We start from the raw sequence: 23842 nt of genomic DNA on the forward strand, positions 1-23842 counted from the left end.
GTCATCATACACGAGTCCAATTTTAAGTATAGATGGACTTGTGTGTGTGTGTGTGTGCGTGTGCATGCATATGTGTGCGTGCATATGCATGTATGTGTGTGACCATCCATCTATCCATCTATGCCCCGTGTCCTACCTGTAACTTTGAGTTGTGTTGTCCGCCGCACCAGTCTGGATCCATATTGTAACTCACAAGTGTAATTTCCCCCGTCACCTTCCTCCACCTCAGGAATCCAGATGTGTGTAGTGTTAACAGTGATGGAGCTTCTCCATTCAACCCGTTCACACTCCTGATAAAGAAACACAGAAAGATCAAGTACAACAGTCTGCAGTATACTTAGGTAATGTTACTCTAAACTGTTTGCTTGTGTCGTACCTTATACCAAGTCATCTGTGGCTGCTTGTACGGGGCCAAATAGTCTTCTATATCAGGACAGTTGATCATTTTGCTATGGGTTATCTCAGCTTTCTCCAAATGTCGGATTTTGCTGCTGAAGCATTTACCCTCGTCACTCTCCTCCACGGTCATCGACATGGACACTTTCATGCAGTATGTCGAGTTCCTGAAGAGATTACAAACACATTGTTGGGGGAAAAAAATCATCATGTTCCTCTACTGACAAAAGCAGACATTTAAACTTTAATTTTTACAAGAGTCAACAATAGTGGCATGAGTCATTCCTCCATTTGTCCAAAACAGGAACTCTGTGTGACACAATGTAAGAGCTGTTTTCATGGTGAAAATGCTGGGTGGATTGTCTGGCACTGTTGTGGGTATTTTGGTGAAATTATAGGTCCTCTGACATCTCAGTGTTTATTTGACAACATTGAAGGAATTGGCGCCCAGAAGAAATTATGGGTTGTGCAACCTCTAACACACACAAACAAAACACAATTTCATAAAAAATGAAATTCTGTAAAGGTACATCTTTAGGCAATGTCTGCGCAATGGAGTATTTGTTTTATCTAACGTATTTTGTCCAGAAAGGCTTGTTTTGAAGGATTAGTCTTCTTCCACGTTGAGGTTTAAAATGTCAGGGTTTGTCCGTTTGGCAAAGGGTAAATGTTAGTATTTGGTTTCATTAAATGGCCAGTAATTTCTAATTTTAAGAAAAAAATCTTGGTGTTCATCATTACTGTAATCCATTGTTAACCAAATGCACAAAGCTGACTAACTGTGCTCACTTCATCTCTAAGTAAAGTTGTTAAATCTGATGCCAATCAAAGCTGAGCACAGAGCCAGAGGTGCTTAAATCAGAGCCTACAGATGGATCCTCTGTCATTGGTTGAGTATAAAAAAAAAAAAAAAAAAAAAGCCAATCATTGTTAAGCAACTAGCTTGGAATTGTGTCATCAGACTCCATGGGCCTTTATCCACACCTGACTTTTCCTACCATGACATGCAACTGAAAAGCACAGGTGTTGCTAATTACATTTACAATGGTGGCGCTGGTTTATTCAAGTGTCCAAGCAAGCCATGACAGCCATCGTTAATTGCCTTACCTGTATTTACACCTGTGCTTTCCTGGTGAGGGAGATGTTTTGATAATGAAGGAGCTACATTAAGCCCTCATTTTCCTACATTTAGTAAATGGTAGATCTCAGTTGTTTCATTCCATACACTGCACAAGCATTTGACAGAGCTAAATCTACCAGAGCTACTGTAGTGAATAATGACATCCTGACAGCGCCTTAATTGCTTACAATATGCTAGTGCTAATCAAATGCTGACAAAATGTTTGCAATTACGTTTAACGTAATCAGTAGTCATGACTTACTCTTTGGGAGTGTAATTTTAGCTTCACAGCAAAGTCGGTAGCCAGTAGACTAGCTAATAGCTAAATCTGGTACAAAACAGACCGTAGCTAATAGCTAAATTGGGTACATAACAGAGAGTAGCCTGTTGCTAAATTAGGCTTTAAAAAGAGCAGCTCGTCGCTAATATCTGTACAAAACAGAGAGTAGCTAGTGGCTAAATTTGATACAAAACAAAGAGTAGCTCATAGCCTAATTTAGCACCCAATAGAGGGTAGCTCATAGCTAAATTTGATATGAAACAGAGATTAGCTAATAGATTTGATACTAAACAGGGAGTAGCTCAGAGAAAAAATTTGCACAAAACAGAGAGTAGCTAGTAGCTAAATTTTGTACAAAAGAGAGAGTAACTAGTTGCTATATTTGGTACAAAACACAGAGTAACTAGTAGCTATATTTGGTACAAAACACAGAGTGGCTTGTGGCTAAATTTAGTATAAAACACAAAGTAGCTAGTAGCTAAATTAGGTACAAAACACAGAGTAGCTTGTAGTTACATTTGGTACAAAACAGAGAGTAGCTAGTAGCTAAATTTCATAGAATAGAGTAACTACTTGCAAATTTGGGTACAAAACAAGCTAGTAGTTATATTTGCAACAAAATAGAGTAGCTTGTGACTATTTTCCATTCAAACCAGAGCGTAGCTTTTTTCAAGGATTAGGCTAATTCGTTTTTTCCTTTTTGGTCCTTAGGAAATACATTTAAAGGTACATTAATCTATGTTATTGTTGGCAATGGATTAAATTAGTAACACTACGTGATTGGGACAAACACTTATCAACAATTATCACCTGTTTTGGCCGTTTTTGTTAGCTCTACATACCGTGCTATCATCTTTCAGCTCTTTGTTCTGGTTTGCAGCTGTTTTTCTGTATGTTTGTGTTTTTTTAACAAGCTATTAAAAAAACAAAACAAAACAAAAAAAAAGCCAAACAGCAGACATAAGTTAGCAACTAGCAGGTGGACATAGTGGACCATTTAGCAGCTATAAAGTCAGATATTTCCCTTTGTTATCGCTTACAATAGAGCGAATATTGGACTTACATTCATGAGGTACCCAGAGACATGACTCCAAATAAAAAAAATACATGATGAAATATTATTTTAGAGACAGATGCAGTGTTTCTAAACCCCATTTTGAGGCCTAGTTTTTCTGCAAGGTTTACTTCTGCCTTGTGTTTGCACACCTGATCCAATTAAGATGCAGCTCTGACATGGATCATGTGTGCAAGAAAAGAGCTGAAACAATAGCTTACAAGACGGGCAGGCTCCATGAACTGTGTTGAGAAAATGTGAGTTGTTTTCATTGTAGCAATGTTGAAGGATAGAGATAATGCACTGCATCCTGGTGTTATGGTGTTACTTGTGACAGTATGAGCCTTGAGCATAATCATCTAATGAAATAAAAAAGAACAAACTTTGAAGTTTGTTATGATGTGTGTGACGCAAGGTGTTTTCAACATCATTCTGGACTTGCGGTCCTAAAATCTGTTCAAGGTGATAGTAATTGTTTCGTGTGTGTGTGTGTGTGTGTGTGTGTGTGTAGGCCTTGCTGTGTGTGTTCTCTCAAGTTCACCTCTAGACACAAAAGACCTCATTGATCTCTCTTTCTTTCTTTCTCTCCCACACACACAAACACACAGGACTCACCCATTGTCCCCTAACTATAACCTCTCATTTAAGTGGATCTAAACCACTTATCCCATCAGTACAGTGTGTGTGCGAGTGTGCGTGTGTGTGTCATACAGGGGACACAAGGATTTTTTTTTTTTAAAGCATTGACCTAACCAAGACCACTGAGCATTGAACTAGAGGCCTGGAAAGCCTTTTATCCATCCATCCATCTTTCAGTTTCTCTCTTCGTCATCAATCTATCTCCAGCCTACAGCATCTTGTTTTCTCCTCCAGTGATTCAGTTACCTTTTCTTGTATGCTCGTGTGGCTCTCTCTCCCATCTATCCCTTTGTCTCACACACATGTCATCTAGCCTTTTATGAACCCTTCACATTTATCTAGAATTCTTTGTGCACCACATCACAGCCAGTATTAATTTTGTCAATACAAACTGTGAAAACAATGAATAAAAACCAACAATGTGAGAGGCGGACAAATGAACAAATAAATTACCCTTTTTTACAGTCTTACTCAACAACCTGCATCCGTGGAACCACACATGGTATGCTCTTAGATGCCAGTAATTACATTACCAAAACCTGGAAAGACGTACCAACTAAATGCATCCGTTTTGACTGAAAATGAAATAAAGTGCCAAACAAAACCAACTGGAACTCCTTTGGTTATCCTTGTGTTTATAGGTAATGAGTGTGACAAGCAGGCTGCTGACCCTCAAATTCTTCCTGGTAAGGTGACCTAAAGGAACAGTTATGAAATGTCTATTTTAGCAATAGATTGGATGGCTGCATGATGATATTTGAAATGAATCACAGACAGACAGTGTTAGCAACAAGCTGGTAAACAACATGAAGCATTTATCACCTTGCCTGATATTCTTCTCAAAAATTAGTGGAGCCCAAAAAGCACTAAAAAGAAAGTGAATATTAGACTTATATCCACAAGGTGGCCAAAAACATAACTTCAAATGCATGCTTATTTTGCTCTGTATGTGATATGTAAATAGGTTTCCACAATCATTTTAAAAGTTGAAGATCTGTCAGTGCCATTTTTACAGGGGATCCCCAAGGGGTCCAAAGGATCAATAGCTCCTTTTACACTGCCACCTCAAGGCGGGAATTTTACATCATTATGCCACCTTGCCGTTCTGTATTAAAGGTACAATCACAGAATGGGGGGACAGTTGTCTCGCCTTTAAGCGCTGAAACGATGTCTATATAAAAGGGACAGCAGGCAGGATGAGATCATGGGCAGCACAGGTGTGATGTTTTAATGACGTATTACGTGTGCAACCAGCTGCGGGAGGTTTAAAAAGTAGCTGATAGCAGTTAGTGGCTAACTCAAAGAAAAGAAGAACAGCAGCAGAAAATGTTTGCAAATTGGGAAAACAAAGAGGTCAGAAAGCTTTTTACCCTCCACGCAGAGGATGAGACCAGGTGCCATATAACAGAGAGGGTATATGATTGTTTTAGCCATGTTATGCCATTGCTATTGTTTATAAAGCGCTGCTGACGGATAGGTTAAAGGTCACACTAGAGGCCTATGCTGTGGTGTTACATGTCACACCCGTCACGCCTCTTTTGATACTGTGATGCTGGCATGCTGTCCATAATCCCACACTGGAGCAACAGGATGTATGGGAGGGTGTAAAACCGTTGCTTGTAAGTAATACAATTTATTTTGTTCATTGAAATATGTATGTGGATCATGAATCATGTGGTAAACCTCCACATGCACTATCGATACTGATGTGATGAAATATCTTAATTCAAAGCAATTCAGATCCTCCCTCGCAAAGGCACTGACACAAACACACTCACGCATGCAAGAGCTGAAAGGGATTTTATGTTAAAACATTCTTTCATCTCGTTGCTTTGATGATATTGTTCTATACATTCATGCCAGGAACACACATTGAACCAAGATGAACTAAAAAAAGGGAGAACTAAAACAGCTTCCTCTTGTTTATCTTCCTTTTGCGCCCCGTCTCTTTTACACTATTGTATCAGCCTTTGTCACGGTCTCTCCCCCTCTGCCTGTCCAACCCAGAAAGCAGAGGCCTAACACTAAACGATAAAAACAGCATCTACGTAAAGACAAATGTATTATGCATATCTCACCATAAACATGACGATTCAATTAGACCGCAATGCAAACGCTGTGTCAGAAGCATTTAGCGCATGCTGTGCACCTCTAACGGATGCAAATTGTGTGTCTATGTGTGGGTGCGTATTCATATGTGGCTCTGTGTAGAATGCATTTAAATGCTTCAGTTACTAAAATGGCCCTGAAGTAAAAGACACAAGAGTATTTAATGCAAGAGCTGCACATTTTGTTGCTATGCTGCAGCCTACTTAATTGATAAAAAGCCTCTTTTCACCTGAAATATTGACATTGATAGCCAATTTTTCTATTGCCAATTAGGCATACAAGTAATATACAACTGTGAATATATTTGGGATTATTGGGAGAAGAGAATACAGTGACTAAAAATGCATATCCAACAGATTTCAACTAGCTTTCACTTTATTATATTCCTCCCACGCTTGATTAAAATAAGTTCATGGCCTCTGTGAAATTCTGGGAAATATAGGAAACCACTAATTAAAGCAGTAGCAGATACGTAAAAGACAGAGGAGATATCAGAAAGTAAAACTGCATCCCAAACATCTCCTGGATGTGTTGAATATCACAGCACTTTCAGTGCATTTTCATAAAGTTTTCATATGATGTGGAGCTCCCCTTTAATTGGCTTTTTCTAAGAAGAACTTTGGTTCTGGAAATCAAAGATGTTAGTAATCAATTTGTTATCTTCCTTGCCAACAGCTTTATTTTCAATATTCCTCCTTGATTTTACATTCTTCGGTGTGATTTGCCAGCACACAATTGATTAGATAGGGGAGCTAATTTGTCCAGACAGGGCAGCCATGAACAGTGTAAGGTGTCCATATAAATGCAAACTTTGAGCTTCAAAAACATGTGCAACATCTTTTAAAGGTTCTGTATGCAACATTCAGAGCATTAATATACAGCAGAAACCACTATTTGCAATGTAAAGCTATAGTAGAGTAATGGTGTCCTGAACTGAGAATGAAGTCCAGCTCCCTCTGCGTGTGTTGTAATCCACACTTCTCTGTTATGTTGTAAGCCGGTCCGGCCACACCTGCATATTAGGGCTGGGTATTGCCACTGATTTCCTGAATTAATTCGATTTAGATTCAAGAGGTCCCAATTCGATTGAATTTCCTATTTGATTCGATCAGATATTAATTCAACTGGAGATTTTTTTTTTTCAAAATACCAATTTTTGCCAGTATGTGAAAGAGATTCTCAGAGAACTAATAGTGTAACATTTACAATGATTTATTTATTTTATTTTATTTTATTTTACTTATTTTTTTACGAATTAATTCACAACAGGAATAAAGCTGAATATTTTATAACTAAATATTTTTTGTAGAGCAGCAACAGTAATATTAAAACAGCAAAGTCACAATATAAAGTTAATATCTCACTGGAAACAAAATAGAAATGTCAATAAAATAAATCATATTCCTGACATCACAATACTGAGTGAAGTGTAGAAAGAATAAAGAACACAGACATCAGTCAGTATCAGTCCTCCTGTCCTCTCTGCTGCTGAGGAGAGTCACTGCCTGCAGGTCACTTGACCACCAGTAAGTTTTAAGCCACAAGACAAACTGAGCTAAACCCTGAGATGTAAACAGTTGTTGTTGTTTTAGCTTGTTAGTAACAATTTGCCATTAGATGGAAAGCTCTCTGTGCCTGTTTATAACATAATATTGGCGGCGGTGGATGAGAGACTGCGGACAGAGCAGATTTAAATATCACTTTTCTAAATGTTTACATGTAGCTGATCAGGTGTATTGATAAAGTATTGGCTTTTTCCTGGAGGTTTTATTTCACTCACAGTAACAAGCGTAGCTGTCAGCTCAAGTTATCTTCAACTCTCTGGGCTCTAGTTTTGCAGACCGGGCGAGGCGGTGGTGCAGCGCACCTGCGCTTCGCCAACTGGGTGTGGCCAGGCGGATTTTGCAAGTTTGGCACACCGTGCGCCTGGCGCAGCTACTTCTCTTTCCCACCTCCGTCCCTCCTACCTGCACAAGTCGGAAAGAGGGAGGAGAGAAGGCGTGGAGTGGGTTTTACACACATCACACCAATCAAATGAGCCCTCTCCTCGCCCTTAAATGTGCCGCGCGAAGGCGTAATGAGAGTTTACTCAATTCGCCATGGCAGAAGAGAGCAGCAGCGTCAGACGGCCAAACTTCTCCCAGGAGGAAACTGATGTTTTGGTCCGGGAGGTCTGCTCACAGTGTCCAAATATACGGAACTGCGAGCAGACCTCCAGGGGCTGATGATGCAAAGGTAGCCTGGGAGGAGGTCACCACAATCATAAATCAATGTTGCGTTTCTCTCGTGCGCGCACGCTCTCTCTTTCTCTCTTGCAGTCTCACTCTGTTTCTTTTCTTTTGACTTTTCTAAGATGACAGATGCTGAATATATACTCCCTATCTGATGCTGTGGCTGTTTGTGGTTGGCTGAGAGGGATGTGAACTCATTAGTTTGCAGCTGTGTTAATCAAATCAGGTTGGGTTTCCATTACACATGCCAAACGTGCCAAATGGTGCCAATCCCCTTTGATCTGACATCAGATGTGATGGGACAGTCGATATAGAGATACATTTATGTGCTGATTGCAGATAGTTGCATTGAATAGTGGTTTTTGTGGCTATTTATTGCATTGTTAATGTGCCTGACATTCTGGAAACCTGCCTGTGAGGTTTTGGTGACGTGTGCGCACTGTCCGCCCATCAGCCAAACTTTGGCTAACACCGGCTGCACTCTGCCTGCACTGACAGTAGACCTGGTTTCAGCTGGCGAGCTTTAAGCGCACCTTTGGCGAAGCCTTTTGGCACGAAACTGTCACTGCGGCAAGCTGGATCTGTTGACACCTCCCCCTGCTGCGCCGCCACACCCATCTCAGCGCACCTCGGTCTGCCAAACTACGAAACTGAGCACACCTCGGGTTGCGCTGCTCAAAACTAGCTCTGCGCGGGGTTCGCCACCCTGCACTGCGCCGGGAAACTAGAACCCTCTGTCTCCACCACGGCATCTCTTCTCCCTCCCGCTAGCCCAGCCCCAGAGTTCCTGCTGGGCTCATAGACTTCACATTGTGATGGTATCACAGATTTTTAAATCCCTTTGCTTGGCTCAAGGAAAGTTTTACAAACATAAAACCCAAAAAGATCCAAAATTTGTAGAAGAGAGTCATTGTTCACCCTGTTTGCAGTTCGAGGTGTCCTGTCGAGAGTTGCACAGACCTCTCTTTTGTAATAGTGGTCAATGGGGAAAATGTTTTTTGGGCCCCAGGAGAATTTCTTTGCTGCAATACTAACAGTGACCACTGGGAAAAATTGGAAACAAGATTGAGTTGTGTTCCTGGGGGCCTGGTGTGTATTGCACTAGCTAGCTCATCTCTGCCTCTTTGCACTAGGCTCATATAGTGGTTACAGCTCATATTGGGAAAGTGTCGTACAGCCCACCTGTTGTTCTCCCACTGGTTAACACTGTTAGCTCTGTCAGAACTGTTGGTGCAGTTTAGGACTGTTTATAGATTTAGCACCGTTAGCTGCTTACTGCTGGCTCAGCCACATCCATATTGAGACCTTGTCCTAACGGCAGTAGCTCAGTCCATAGGGACTTGGGTTGGGAACCAGAGGGAAGCCTGTTCGAGTCCCCGTCCGGACCAAAATATGAAGCGTGGACTGGTAGCTGGAGAGGTGCCAGCTCACCTCCTGGGCACTGCCGAGGTGCCCCTGAGCAAGGCACCGAACCCTCCAACCACTCGCAGCACCTGTCATGGGCAGCCCACTCTGATATCTCTCCACTTAGTGCATGTATAGGTCCAGTTTGTGCGTGTGTGTTCGGACCTGTGTGTAATTGACAAACAGAGTGAAAAATTGAATTGAATTATGAATTAATTTGAATTATATTAAAAAAAAAAAAAAAAAAAAAAAAAAAAGAACCAACTCATACACTCTACATTTTGCATAGAGCCCCCTCAAAGATCATTTGACTTTTGGGGAAATACAGAGTCAACAAGTGTATACTAAATGTAAGACCAAAAAGCAGAGCCCTCAGCTAGCCGGGTAGCTTACTTTAGCTAAAAGGATACAGCTAGCTTTGCTCGATTCAAAGGTAGCAAAATCTGCTAACCAGCACAAATGTAAAAATGACAACTTGGTGAGTAATTGTGTGCCACTAGCAGCGATTTTCTGAAATAGACTCATGGTAACGACAAGACTTTTGGTCAACAAAGCCAGGCTAACTGTTTCACCATATCTCAAAATGTATTGCTAGACTAAGCTACCCAGCTATTGGCTGCAGCCTTATGCGTAGCGTAAGAGAGTATCAATATTCTCATCCAGCTGTCAGCAATAAAGTTTATGAGTTGATTTTCCTAAATATCAACCTACTAGCCTACTTTCTTAGAATTAGCCTCCCCTGGAAATGTTATGGATTAGCAATCTAATTTCATATTCGTTACTGCATAACCTTTATGGTGTATCTCACTGAGAGTGACTATTAGATGGTAGGCCTAAGAAGTAGAGCTTAGATTCTCTGCCCAAGCCCGATATGATATGACGTTTTTTTTTGTTTGTTTTTTTAACGCTATGATTTGATAGTGTTATAGGCTATGTATTGTAGCGACCCTGCAGTAAATGTACTGTTATAATGTCAATGTTCTGTGAGTTAATGGCATATTTGGGATTGAATGAGGTGCGGGGTGCGAGTGTGACGGGGATGAGGAGGGCTGTGTGAGTGCGCGTGCTGGTGTGTGAATGAGTGAGCTGGAGGAGAGAGCAGGAGTGCACAGATGGAGTTACAGCTAAGTTGTTGTTTGTTGGTTGTCTTGGCGTGGTTACGGCCAACAGTAACCTGTACTGTTTAGTAATAAACCGTGGTTTAATTGCAGAATAACTGCGTCATCCTTTCCACACGTCCTGGCGGACGCTAAAGTATTATAAAAAATAAAATTAACCCACACTTTGTATGACACATAGCCTAAAGTTACAACAAACTTAGGGCCGAATTCACAAAGAATGAACTGCGGCCGCTGATAGCACCTTGAATTGCACTTCACTTGCACCCGCAGTTTACTCCGTCTTAACGTCCTATTCACAAAGGATATTGCGCTAATGATATACCAGTGCAAACATGCCCACAAAGTTTGGCAGCTGAGTGCAGTTTGCCCCTGATTTGCCCGATTGCAATTAGCCACATGGCAAAGTATAAATGCTGGCTTTGCACCAAGAACACCGTGGCAGAACAATGGCAGACTTTGTTTGGCAAAGTACTGAATACTGTATACCCTCATGTAGTGATGTCTGCTGGTGAGTCAGTCTAATAGTGTCAGATGGGTTGAGGCTGTGGATTTGACCACACTTTATCACTACTCCCTCTCTGTTTTTTCGTTATCTTTTGAATTTAATATGAATTATGGAAACGTTTTTGTTCACGTTTGTTTCCCCCGTTTCGTAAAATAAATTATTGAAAGTTGCTTTTGAAGTGCGTGACAGAAGTGCGTTTTGAGAACGACCGCAGACTGTCACCTGTTCAACGCATCAATATCTTCAGATGCCATTAAAGTAATAATGATTATAATAATAATGTCAAAATATTATTTACAGACTGATTTAACAGACGATCACTGCTGCCACGATCACTGGAAAGTCTGGGCGAGAGGCTTCCACAGAGGAGCGCCCAGTTTGCACCAGCTTTCTAAAGACGTTATTTACTTCACTCAAACTGCGTGTGGCTATTAGCGCTGGTGTTAGTGAATTAGACCTTGTTTATCAATGAGGCTCATTTGCATAAATATATATTATATTTTTGTGCCAAATATATGCATATTACCTTATTTAAATACGTGCAAATAACACCGGAGCACCGAGGCACAATCTGCTTGGCAGCGCAGTTAGTGGAGCATTTCACCCTCTGCACGTGCTCTGTGAATTAGACGGTATCTGTTTGCTCCATTTTTACCGGTTTAGCGGCCGCAAAAGCCACACAATCCTTTTGTGAATTCGGCCCTCAGTTACAATGTTGCAACATTGTGCACGCACAGCCCTTCACCACCTGGATCCTAAAATAAACACCTGTTTTATTACATAATCATGCTTCCGTGTTGCACCATTCATTAAGATCCTATGTTTCTGTCATTCAAATAACAAGACTTGTGGTTTAATACTCTTAATTATAACAGCCAACTTATTGAAAAATGTCGGGTTTAAATCGGGCTTGGGCCCATAATTACAGTTAATTGGACGGGCCGGTCCCGGACATAACGTGCACGGGCTCGGGCCGGGTCGGGCAGGATTTTTTGGGCCCGATCTAAGCTCTACTAAGAAGGTGCACAATCAATACATGTAAATGTAATATATTATCAGGAACACAAGAGGAAAGGTTGGTTTGACATTTACTGTTTTCTTCAAGTTTTTTACTTACAGGAGTTTGGTCTTGATAGTAAAATTCTACGGAAAATCTTGCAATTACTTTGTCCCCCTTAGTTCCACATGGAAATGACACCTCCGAAATCCCCCTAAAGATAAAAGCTGTTAATGGAACAACTCAGCCCTTAAGACAGCTGCTAATGTGGATATCTGTCAAGAGGAGGGAGGAGGACATTTATGTGGCACAGGACTTTATTAAGCAGACAAGAAAAAGGCTGCAAGACAGAAAAATGAGCAAAGATCGTGAAATACTGGATAACTGAGTTAATATAGTGCTACAGATTAGATTGTGAAGGGATGGTATTTATGGTTCATCTTGATCTTATTCGAGATGTGTTTGCATCTCATAGCCTCAGGATATTTCATTCTCCTGAAACGTGCAGGCCAGCAAAGCAGCGTTAACAGCACTGGTGTTTATCGGGATCATTTATGGGACACATGTCCATGTTATTGGCAGTCTAATCTGTTTTCAGCAACACTATTTACTGTATCTCGGACTGCTACAACCAGTAGGAAATAAAGTCTTACCGTGTAATTGAGAGATAAGTCGTGATAATAGGATTATTGCATCCACACAAAAAAAGGTATTACATGTCAGCTTGTAGGGATTGCAGAAATATTAAAGGGTTCATTCACTCAGTTAGTAAACAAAGGTACTGCTTGCTGGGGACTTTTAGGTTGAGAACCCCAGTATCAATAAAAGGTGGCATAGCCAGTTGTTTTTAGTATGGTTTGGTCGGTACAGTATTGCACTCTGCAAAAACTTACTGTCACTGTAAAAACAACACATTGAGGTTTTAGCGGGGGTTTTATGTATGGTGCTTTTTATTTGTCTGGGTGCAGTTAAAGAGGACCTATAATACTTTAAATAATTTTCTGTCATATACATAATTGTACAATGTCAGATGTTCATATTAAATATGGCCAAAATTAAAAAATAATGAGGCACATTTATGTAGAAGCAATCCCTGAGCAAAAACCTCAGACATCAGACCATTTCGAATGCTCTGTTTCTTTATATCCAGACATGCAACTCCAAGTGTTTACATTACTTGGGGCGGCAGTGGCTCAGTCCATAGTAACTTGGGTTGGGAACCTGAGGGTCGCCTGTTCGAGTCCCCGTCCGGACCAAAATATGGAGCGTGGACTGGTGGCTGGAGAGGTGCCAGTTCACCTCCTGGGCACTGCCGAGGTGCCCTCGAGCAAGGCACCGAACCCCCCAACCGCTCGGGGCGCCTCACCAAGGGCAGCCCCCTCACTCTGACATCTCTCCACTCTGTGCATGTATAGGTCCTGTTTGTGCATGTGTGTGTCTTTCGGACCTGTGTGTAATTGACAAGCAAGAGTGAAAACATTGAATTTCCCCTCAGGGGGATTAATAAAGTAAATAAACTTAAACTTAACTACTTACTCTATATTGCTACATGTAGCTACATGCTAACACTGGGAAAAGATATAAACTTGGTTGCTGATGTTGTAAATTTCTCTCTGATACTGGATTGAAATTCTGCCAGAATATGTTTGGTTGTGTTTAGAAGCTTTTATTGCTGGTTTTTCATGGTAAAAGGTGCTGCTACTTATTGTAACAGTCATCACAGCTGCAATCAAAGTGCGCACAAGAATGACATTTTCCCAGAGGGCTTTCTGGCAGAGACTGATTAGGTGAAGGAAAAAGTCTTGGTTTGGGTTTAACCCAAACCAAGACTTTTTGGGTTTAACCCAAACCAAGACTTTTTCCTTCACCTAAAGCAAGAAATCCCTTTCTGTCAGGAAGCCCTCAAGGAAAACTTCTGCCAACCATGCCCCTGGGATGTGCGCTAAACTTTAAAGCCAATTATCGTGGTGGCCAAACATCAAAATCACACCATTATCTCATGCCCTGTGGCCAAAAAAAGGTTTTTTTTGTATTGACCTACATGGCAAAAAAAAAGAGTCTGTAAAACAGTGGATACATTTTTTAGAAAATCACAACACCCGCAAAACTCATTTTACTATCAGCATTTGATCCATTCAGTCCAATAACATTTGGGAAGTTTTGAAGAGCTGCACGATTGAAACATTTTATCCTCATTTAAGTAAATGGAGTGCTAAATGGGAAGTAGCCGGCTCAGCTGGCAGGAGTCTCCAGTACACCTGCTCTACAGGCCACACACTGTAGAAACACTGCTGATCAACCATTTAATTTTATATGTGTAAGTTGAACTTTTTTCACTTCATGTGCCACTGAGCAACTTTCATATGAATGAAAGCAGCCCCGCCTCCAATGCTGTAACCAGTTATCTTTATACATCTGTGCCCCCAACAGCTGGGTGCAAAGACACAGAGATTTGGAAGACCTGAAACACTGACCTCAAATTGAGGGTGACTACTCTTCCAGCACAGACAAGCCTGAAAATATTCTAGTAGAAACCCAAAACACAAGTATGAACATGAAAAAGAGTAAATCAGATCCTCTTTAAACAAATCATATAGATTGTGCTGAGCTAAGCAGCAGCTTCGCATAGCTTTACGTTTAACATTCAGACATGAATGACTTTAATTTTATTATCTAACTCTCAGCTACAAAGCCATTATGTGTATTCCCCAAAATGCTGAACTCTTTATACTGCATAGTAAAGGAGTGAAAGTGTTACATCATCAGGCGTGTGGACACCACGTTTGCTCACTAGTCCATGTTGTGAAAATACTTCTTGTAACAAATTCTCTCTTGCAGTTTTCTAAATGTGTTGTCCTCTGCTGCTCTGTGCAGGACTTACTGTAGGTAACAAACCTGTTTTGGCAAACATGCCTCACAAATAAATTTGGCCTGACTTGACAATTTAATGCCACTAAAATCTGTCCAGTAAAGCTGCATCCTGTCCTCCTGGAAATGAATGAGGTGAAAAAGGAGATTTAAAAGGTGAAAGGAAAGATTTGTGGATGCCATTCTGTGTCTAATGTGAGTGGCTGACATTCATAACCCTTTTGTTATCAGCAAGTTTTAAGTTAAGCTCAAGTCTGGCACACACATATACACAGAGTTTTTGTGTGTGTGGTCTACTGTGTGTGGCTTGTTATTTTGCAACATGGCAAAGAAAGGGTACAGTTGGTCGCCTGTATTTGCATTTGAAGACAGCTGTGAATAAAACATGGGATCCCACTGTTACTGCTGTGTGTATATGTGTGGGTGTTTATGAATGCCTATCTATTAACACAAATGAGGAATGCACCATGCTGAAGCAGATGCTAGGTGTGAGCAAAAACATCTTTCAGCGCAACTGGCAACATGACTGACAAATGAAAAGGGAGTAAATAAACTACTTAAAATTACATTACATGCTGTAAAATGGAAATTACAATTTACAGCTTCAAAAGTATACGACAAATTCTCCACTCCAAATTATGACAGTGTTCTAACTGGATTAGTTTTCCCTCCATTCTCGGAGCCTTCATCTCAGCAGTTCATGTTGGAGTTGAAAGTGCTGTTTGGGGCTATCATACTGGCACACAGACAGCATATGTATTGAGGCTATGAGGATTTTTTTCTTCATTGCACTCTGATCATAATTTGATGGGATTGCTGTACATCTGCTACTGTGTCCACAATCACTTCCAAAGTGTCCTCAAGCAGGGCAGCACCACTCCTAGTACAACTCCAGGCGCTCTGTACTTTGGCTGACCGCTAATATTTCATATTTGTGCATTCTGCGTGTGCGTTTGTGCTCACGCTCGCCAAAAAAACACAAATTCCAATTACATACAATGCAAAATGAGCCATTAATTAATCTCCAAATCAACCTGTAATCCACCATATCCTCCCTATCAATAAATCAAGCACACCCACCCTGCAATTACCCTCGTATGATCAGGGCAGGCAGCTGGAGGGTGCGTTGAATTATGGCGTTAATAGAGGGGGATGTATCCTGGCCAGCAGGCAGCGTGTTTATACCTGGACGGAGCTGAAGATTAATTTGACTATCAATCTAACTAACAGGCAGCGAGAGAGAGCGCAGACACCTGCGCATGCTGAGACATTCACACACACACCAGCACATACACATTTCTCTGCATGCAAGTATCTGAACACAAATGCTTCTACATAAGGACGTATGTATTAGGGCACAAGCTGTGTTATGTTTCATTAATGAGGTTTTGAATTCTGCTTGTTCAAAGCTTTGTTCAGCCTTTAATTTAGACATTTCCCAGCAAATAGCAGCAATGCATATGCTGTTATCAGTGCAATTCTAATGATACTCTACACAAATAGGGGCAGCACAGTGGTGTAGTGGTTAACACTGTCGCCTCACAGCTAGAGGGTGGTTTTATAGCTTTTTTCTCACAGTCCAAAGACATGCTGGTTAAGTTAATTGGCAAATCTAAATTGCCTATAGGTGTGATTGTGACTGTGAATAGTTGCCTCTCTCTGCAGCCCTGTTTACACCAGGTATTAACATGCATCTTGGGTGATTAGTTCACAAGTGGACAGCTCTTAGTATAGGTGTGAATGCATCCAGTGCATCCTCAATGCATACTAAAATCTAATTGCTCAGACCATATTCAGAGGCACTCTGGGACGCGTACATCCACATTCTTTCAGCAGTGTGTATGCTAATGTCTTCCTGGGCCGCCTACTCATCCGATGTCATCTGTGTTTGCGATACTCGCTGAGAGGAGATCCACAACAGCTTGCAAGATGATGATGTTATTGAATGTACATCTCTTTTCAGCGTTGTACTCCGTAGATGGTCCCTGTACACTTGTCTCACAGTCGGCTGCACATAAAGACCAATATTATTTGAGGACGGCTTGTTTCCATGAAAACATCTTTGCTTGAGAATTATTGATCCGAGAAGAATCTGTGAATATCTTTACAGTTTTTACCAAAGATCATCAGAGCTATCCACAGTCTCCCACAGTCTGTCCCCTCAAAACAAACTAAGGCTGCCCCTTGAAAGTCGCAGACTTGAATCACCAGGCAGGGACTCCTAAGTCAACTGAGTTTGCTTCAAGTCAAGCAGTCTTTTTTTTTTTTTTTTTTTTTTTTTTGCCTGTTAGTGCGCTGTGCAGTGTACTCCTGGGGACATTTTGGTCCCCTAGATTTTGCTGTGGAGAGTGTGCTCTTGACTTTCATGATATGTGCAGGCTGCAGCCAACATGATGCAGCGGCATAGAAGAGAAGAGACTTCATCATGAGGCTCTGAGAGAACATTATGTTTAAAAGTAAAGATTTGTTGCATATGTCTGCTCTGTTGTTAGCGCAGCTAGCTTGTTGATTATATTAAGTGAATGCTGCTCACACTAAACTTCCTGCTGAGTCCCTTCAAACTTTAAAACTTTATATGGAAAAAAACAACTTGTTGCATATTATCACTGAACAGTCAAATCTGATTTGACTGACATATTTCTTAGTCAGGTACAGCCCTAAGGTAAATGAATAAATTGGCGCAAACCTCCCGCTGGTTGAAAAACAATGCATTTGGTCTTTGTGAACAGAGATTATAGGAGTTTTTATTTGCAGCTAGAACTGGGAAAAGAGATCCGGTCACAAGTGGTCACTCAAGACGCATGTGGAGACACATTCAATTGCCAGGTGTGAACAGACACAGAGCTGTCCACTTGTGATCCAATCACTCAAACACATGTTAACACCAAGTGTAAAGGAGCTCCATGTGTCCAAGGTGTAACCTCACCTCTCGCCCAATAACCACTGGAATTGGCTCCAGCCCCTGGTGACCCTCAAGGATAAGCGGGTTTAGCTTATGGATGGAAGAAATACTTTTACTATTTTTAAGCCACAGCTGAGAGATTCATCTGCAACAACTGCTCCTGCAACTGTGAGTCATTTTTTAATGATCACAAAAGTCTTCGGGTCCTTTGGGCTGGTTTATGGTTTTAAACTCACAGAACTACTTCAAAAGCACCGGAACAAAAAAAAAAAAAAAAAAAAAAACACAAAAAAAGAAAAAACATTTCAGACTTTTGATAATCATGTTACTGGAGAACACACACACAAACTACACAGCAGACACACACTTTCAGAGTGACACACACCAGCCTGTGTCAACTCACTGACACATGAAAATTGGTCAACGCCACAACAACCTTGCACAATGTTGGGTCAGTGTGTGCGCTGTGTAAAAAGCATGTGTCTATGTGCATGTGTGTTTGTCAGGTATTTTGTGTGTGTGTGTGTGGTGTAAGTTAGGCTACAATTCACACGCTCTTCCACTTTAGTTCAAGTGTCAGTGCATTGTATAAAAGGGCAGATCTATGCATGGGTGTGTGCATGTTCCACTTGAGTGCTAATATTCTATTATGTGTAAGGTCAGCAACTCCACCTGTGAAGCACAGATCGATGTATGTCACTACCAATAAGCAACAACCTTACCTGTGTCAGGATGGACAGGTTACATCAGAGACATCACAAATTTGAATGATCACTTTATTTACATACATTATATTTGTTCAATCTGGAGGAGTGTTATATTGACCCGAAATATCTGAGTGTGAACCTCTACATGTACCAGATCAGGTCGAGCCAAGTACGCAGATATGTACAACTGAGCGGTCTCAGTAAACAGTGAGCCCAGAGGAGAAAACATGCTTCAGTCACCACCCAGGCTGCTTTAAGCTAAACTTTGTCACACAGTAATCAACTGGGTTTGTGACAAGCAAAGACATGTTACTTGACTTGATAAACAGGCACACAATTGAACATGGTTGGTTTTCAGTTTTCACAGAGTTTTACATTGCAAAACAGAAACCAGTCAAGCGGCATGCTGCTGGTGTCCGCATGAGTGACAGAGAAGATAAAGCAAACCAGTCGAAACAAAAAAACCTAACCCTAAACCTGAAAGCATCTTGCAACTTTCTAAAATTCAGTTTCTTAAAGTTACTCTTTTTTAGGTATTCATAGACATTACAACTTACTTGTTTTTTCAGTGAAGTGTATTATCATAAAATGACAGATACAGGAAGCTAGAAAAGCAAATAAATTCCAGTCAAAGACACCCATATTAAAAAATCTCACAGTATGCTTTACTGCCCATATCATTAAATCCTGATGTCACAACACTTCACTACTGAGCAACTTTTTTTGCACTGAGAGAAGCTTTATCTGAACAAAAACAAAGGTTGACACTTCTGCTGTGCAGCAATTGTGCTCATGTTGCACATCACTGTTGAAATAATATATTTTTAAAAAATCAGTAATATCCAGATTAAGCCACAGCAGGGTAATATGCTGTATTAAAAGAGAGCTTTGTCAATTTTTAAAATTCCTACATGTTTTTCCTATGGTCTAAGACAACAGGACAAAATTCATTTGGGTACAACAAAAGGAAACAAACATTCTGTGGGTCCACAAAATCAGGCTCCCATTAATGACATTACAAGTTTGAGATGTCTCTTGTTTCTGGCTTTGAGAGAGAGTAGCTCATGTTCACAAATATTGATTGAAATGGAAATATCATATTGGATTTCTTGGTTTAGGCGGTGCTCCCCGTTAACAAATTGTGATTAATTAAATTAGCACAAACTAATTGCCACATGGTGAATCTGGAGCCCTCAGGCCCTGAGGGACCCTTGGGCAGTTTGTAATCCAGCCTTGTTGTTCAGCTGCACTGGTGTCTGATTCCACATTTTCCTCATTCACTTATATGAAGAAATACTTGAGATTTATATTACCAAATCTGTAGGCCTTGGAATAAAGATAATGTTTGACAGAGTATGATGAATGATTGAGGTCAGGAGTGCTATTGAATGAGTGAAGATAGATTTGGGTTTAGCTTGGGTTACGCAGCATGATAAGCCAATGTGTGTTTGTGAATAGCAGTGTCACCTGGCCAAGGTGACCCCACTGAATGTGTGTGGGTGTTTGTGTGCATTATTTGTGTGTAGTACTGAGTGCATTTACCTCCAGGTTGGTGTTTAAAATGAAGTTGCTGTGCAAGCTTGATATTCTATAAATCTTTGCCTGTGTGGGTCTGTTCAAGTTCATATAGCTCTTCAGACATTTATGTGAACATGTTAATATGTGCATGTGTTTGGACTTTAATGAATATTTTAAATTAGTTTGCTGACCTAAAGCACATTATATTAACATTTACATTCTTGAATTTGACATGAATTAATTTAATGCTGCCAGCAATGTCATTGCTGGACACTGGACTGTAGTGTTAAGCGAGGCTTGGTTTAATGTCAAGGTAGATAAAAGAACATCTTAGAGAAAACTTTAACTCTTCAAGTCCACATGCTGATTGACAGCTAAAGACACTCCAAAATCCGGTGATACTTTTTCTTAGCCTGATCTAACTAGTTTTCTCTCCTGTGTTTATGACTTATGAACAGGTAAAACGGTAAAGTTTTGCCTGGATAATCTTACAATGTTCCTTTTTCATCTGGGAAACAGGTGGAAAAAACTTTGGTCAAATTGAAAAAAAGATGAATTCTTCCTGGTTACATCTTTTCATCCATGAATTATTTTTTTTTAGCTAAAACTTAAGTTTTAGCAGGTTTTAAGTTTTGGGGATTTTTTTGGCCACAAGAGGCTGAAGTGCACCAGCCCCCCATTTTCTAAAGAGGCCTCTCCATACACCATGTATGTCAGCAAACTATGAAGCATTACTGTCATGTCTTTCTTTTGGCTGGTAATGTATTTTAATCTGTGCCAATCTGTCATTAGTGTTAGCTATACTGTCACAATATGAGTACCTTGCGTCTAGAATGGATGGAGAAATTCAAAAATCCCCTGGAAGAAAAGTTGAATGTTTTAAGTCCTATTTAGAACATGAGATGGTGGTGGACTTCAGCCTCTGGTGGGCACAAAAAAACAACTCACCTGAAAGACCTTTTTTCCCCGCCTGCTTTCTCTCACACACACACACACACTAAGTAAAATAATCCCAGCAAAACCCTTTTAATTCCGACTGTTTCAATGACTGAAACAATTAAAGATTTTCCTGGCTAAACCCCTTTTTTCCCATCTGTTATCAAGAAAATAATGTGGACCAAATAGAATCATAAGAAAAGCTTGGATCTGAGTACACTTGACCCCATGGTCCATTGTATTTGGGCACAGCGTGAATCACTCATATCTATAAAACGCCCTTACTCCCAGCATCTGTGCTGTTGTGGCACTTCTGTCAGGTGGAACATGGAACGGAGTGTTGCAGCACCGAATATTTGAATGCTTGGACTGTACCTCTTTTGTACGTCACTTTGGACAAAAGCATCTACCAAATGAAAAACATTCAAATGGGGAAGTTTATTGGGTCATAATCAGTAACCGGGAAGGATCATTTTATTGAAACTGTTTGCTACTCTAAGGAATAGCATCATGGTTGCTATGACTTTAATGCAGATCACTGCCTTCCTAAAGAGCATGAAGAGGAGAGCTGTGGATGTCCTGTGGATCAAACCATTACTTTTGCTTTACCGAGCAGCCTTTCTAACACTAGACCACTCTGAAACACAGGTTGCTTCACACACCCTCCTCTGCCCTCCTTTCTCCTCTGACGTAGTCCTTTCCTTCATAGCTCAACCAAGTCAGATCGTATTTCAGAGCAACCTAAAACCCCTTGAACATCAAAGTGCTGAAACCAAGGCCTACTTTTTTTTTAAAGACTGGCCAGGGCAGCAGGCAGTGGCTCAAGTTGGCATGCACTGGCACATGTTGGTCCACATTGGCAAGAGAGTGGTACCGACTAAATGGCTGCCAAGTCATAGAGGACTGCCAAAGAAACTTCAAATGACCGCTCTCTCCTTCTCTGCTCCTATTTTGCACTCCCCTCCTCTCTGTTTTACTCTCCCACCACTATTGTCTGTCTTCCACTCTCTCTTTCGCTTCATCTCTTTTCTCTTCCACTTTCCACTCGCTGTCTTTATCTGCTGCTCTGAGTCTGTTAATCTGATGAAGGGAAAGGTTAAACATTTGGCTGGCATTAGAAAACACCCTTGTGACAACTATGTGTGCGTTTCTTGTGTGTGAGTGTCCACAGAGAGTAGATTCATCCTCTAACGCAAAGAGAGACAGGTGGTTTGTTTTACTAGGAATACCACAGGGGAAAAGCTGCGAGACAGAGGTACACATATCTATAGGAAAAAAACAGGAAATGAGAATTCTGCATTTTATTTGACTTCATCAACAATGACAACTAAGTGAAACTGCTTCATGGAAAGTGAGATAGAATTATGATGCTGAAACTTAAGTCGACAAACAGCAGTTTCTTTTGCTGTCAAGCACCTATTGGCCATGCAACCAGTCACCCAACAACTGCCAACCCGTTCTCATTCCCAGGTCGTCAAATACTGACTCTTTATAATGCCCTTGGCATCTTATAGTGATGAACAGGGCACCCTTTTGTGTCTCCATGTGACGCACTGAAACACATTGTAAAATATGCTTAATATTGTTAAATGTTCATGGTTAGGTTTAGGCAACAAAACTACTTGGTAAGGTTTAGAAAAAACAAAACAAAACATGAGTTAAAATGAGTATATTTCATATGCAACAGTAATGTAATGTGACGTAAATACGTCACATAAATACGTCACAGATACATCAGTGCACGACGACTGTTAATTATGTAACATTATGTAACATTACTTATGTTTACATTACTACTATCAGAGTTGGCCAATATGCTTTTTCTTATTTTACACAATGAATGAATATTATCTTCATTGAAAAGTATACGCATGCATAATATGATGTTAATTCCACCACAGAAGAGATGTGATTGGATATCAGCAAAAAATCCAATATTGTGGATCCCTATTTCACACAGATCATAAACTGTGGTCTTCTGGGTGATAGTCAGCTTTTGTTTGACCCATCCACCTCTCCTCCCTTCCACTCAAAATTAACTATCCCTGTCTTTATGCTACATCAGTTGCTCTCAGCATCAAGTATTCCACGGATGGGTTTATGTGGGAATCACTGAAAGCCTGGTGCATCTGATAATGACGCTAAAGAATGACTTTGACGCTATTGTCACACACTGAGGGATGTGACAATGGCGTCAGTATTTCACGACCTTGAGATGAGAACAGGCTTGAACAACTATTTGTCCTAAACAATACAGTGGTTGTTGGTCAGCGTCTTCCAAAACTACCCACACAGATGTTTTCTGATGAGTTACCTCTATGGCTAAGGTTCAGCCAAGTTTAAGCAACTAAAACTGCTGAGAAAGACGGTGATAAAGATTAAAAGAAACAATTACTGACTGTTGGTCAGAGACAGGATGCAAACCCTGGCATCAAGTGTAAAAGTCAGACAGTTTCTACACCCCATCAGCCATCCACATTTTTGTTTGGTTTTTTTTGCAGAGGTTTAAGCATGTCCTTCTACTGCTGCCAATGTTCCTAAGAGAGAATGGTCCTTATTCATATGACCACAAAAAAATCACCTGTCAGTAAAATCTTAACATGCACCCCCTTTTGACCAGATAGATCAAACCGTGAAATTATGTTTATTAATTACAATAAAATGTTCACTGACTGTATTTGCTGGTTCCTTTATGTAAACAGTATTGCCAGCAAAAGTGAAAGTAAAAGCCAAGCCCAGATTCACTCTTGTTTTGGACCAAGCTTTGTCTTCTTGGCATTTCACCTCACTATATTAATTCTTTTGTTTTGTTTTTGGCGCCGTGTCCACCATCTTCGCAGCTTCTTCTTGGATGCACGCTGCTTACAGTCTGGCACCTGGGTACTATCTTTTTAGAAAGTCCCTACCTCACCTGTGCGCTGATCCCAAGAAAGTCCAGAACACAACAAAATAAGAAGAAAATAAGAAATTACAGACAGATTAGGGTCTCTGCAGATAAATACACCACCACACATTTTTAGTGGGATTTAGGTAAGAAAATTCTGCATAGTAAAGG

General features: G+C 40.6%; 1 protein-coding gene across 3 annotated transcripts in view; it reads right to left on the minus strand.

Moving 5' to 3' along the window:
* Nucleotides 1-23842, minus strand: part of il1rapl2 (interleukin 1 receptor accessory protein-like 2) — a 633588-nt gene that overhangs the window by 220376 nt on the left and 389370 nt on the right. For all 3 annotated transcript variants that reach the window (XM_078169190.1, XM_078169189.1, XM_078169191.1), the window contains exons 5-6: nt 377-563; nt 137-290 (exon numbers count right to left, since the gene is read on the minus strand). In XM_078169190.1, the coding sequence (XP_078025316.1) occupies nt 137-290; nt 377-563 (341 nt within the window). The remainder of the gene's footprint in view (nt 1-136; nt 291-376; nt 564-23842) is intronic.

This window comes from Epinephelus lanceolatus, chromosome 7, assembly GCF_041903045.1.
Source record: "Epinephelus lanceolatus isolate andai-2023 chromosome 7, ASM4190304v1, whole genome shotgun sequence".
Taxonomy (NCBI): domain Eukaryota; kingdom Metazoa; phylum Chordata; class Actinopteri; order Perciformes; family Serranidae; genus Epinephelus; species Epinephelus lanceolatus.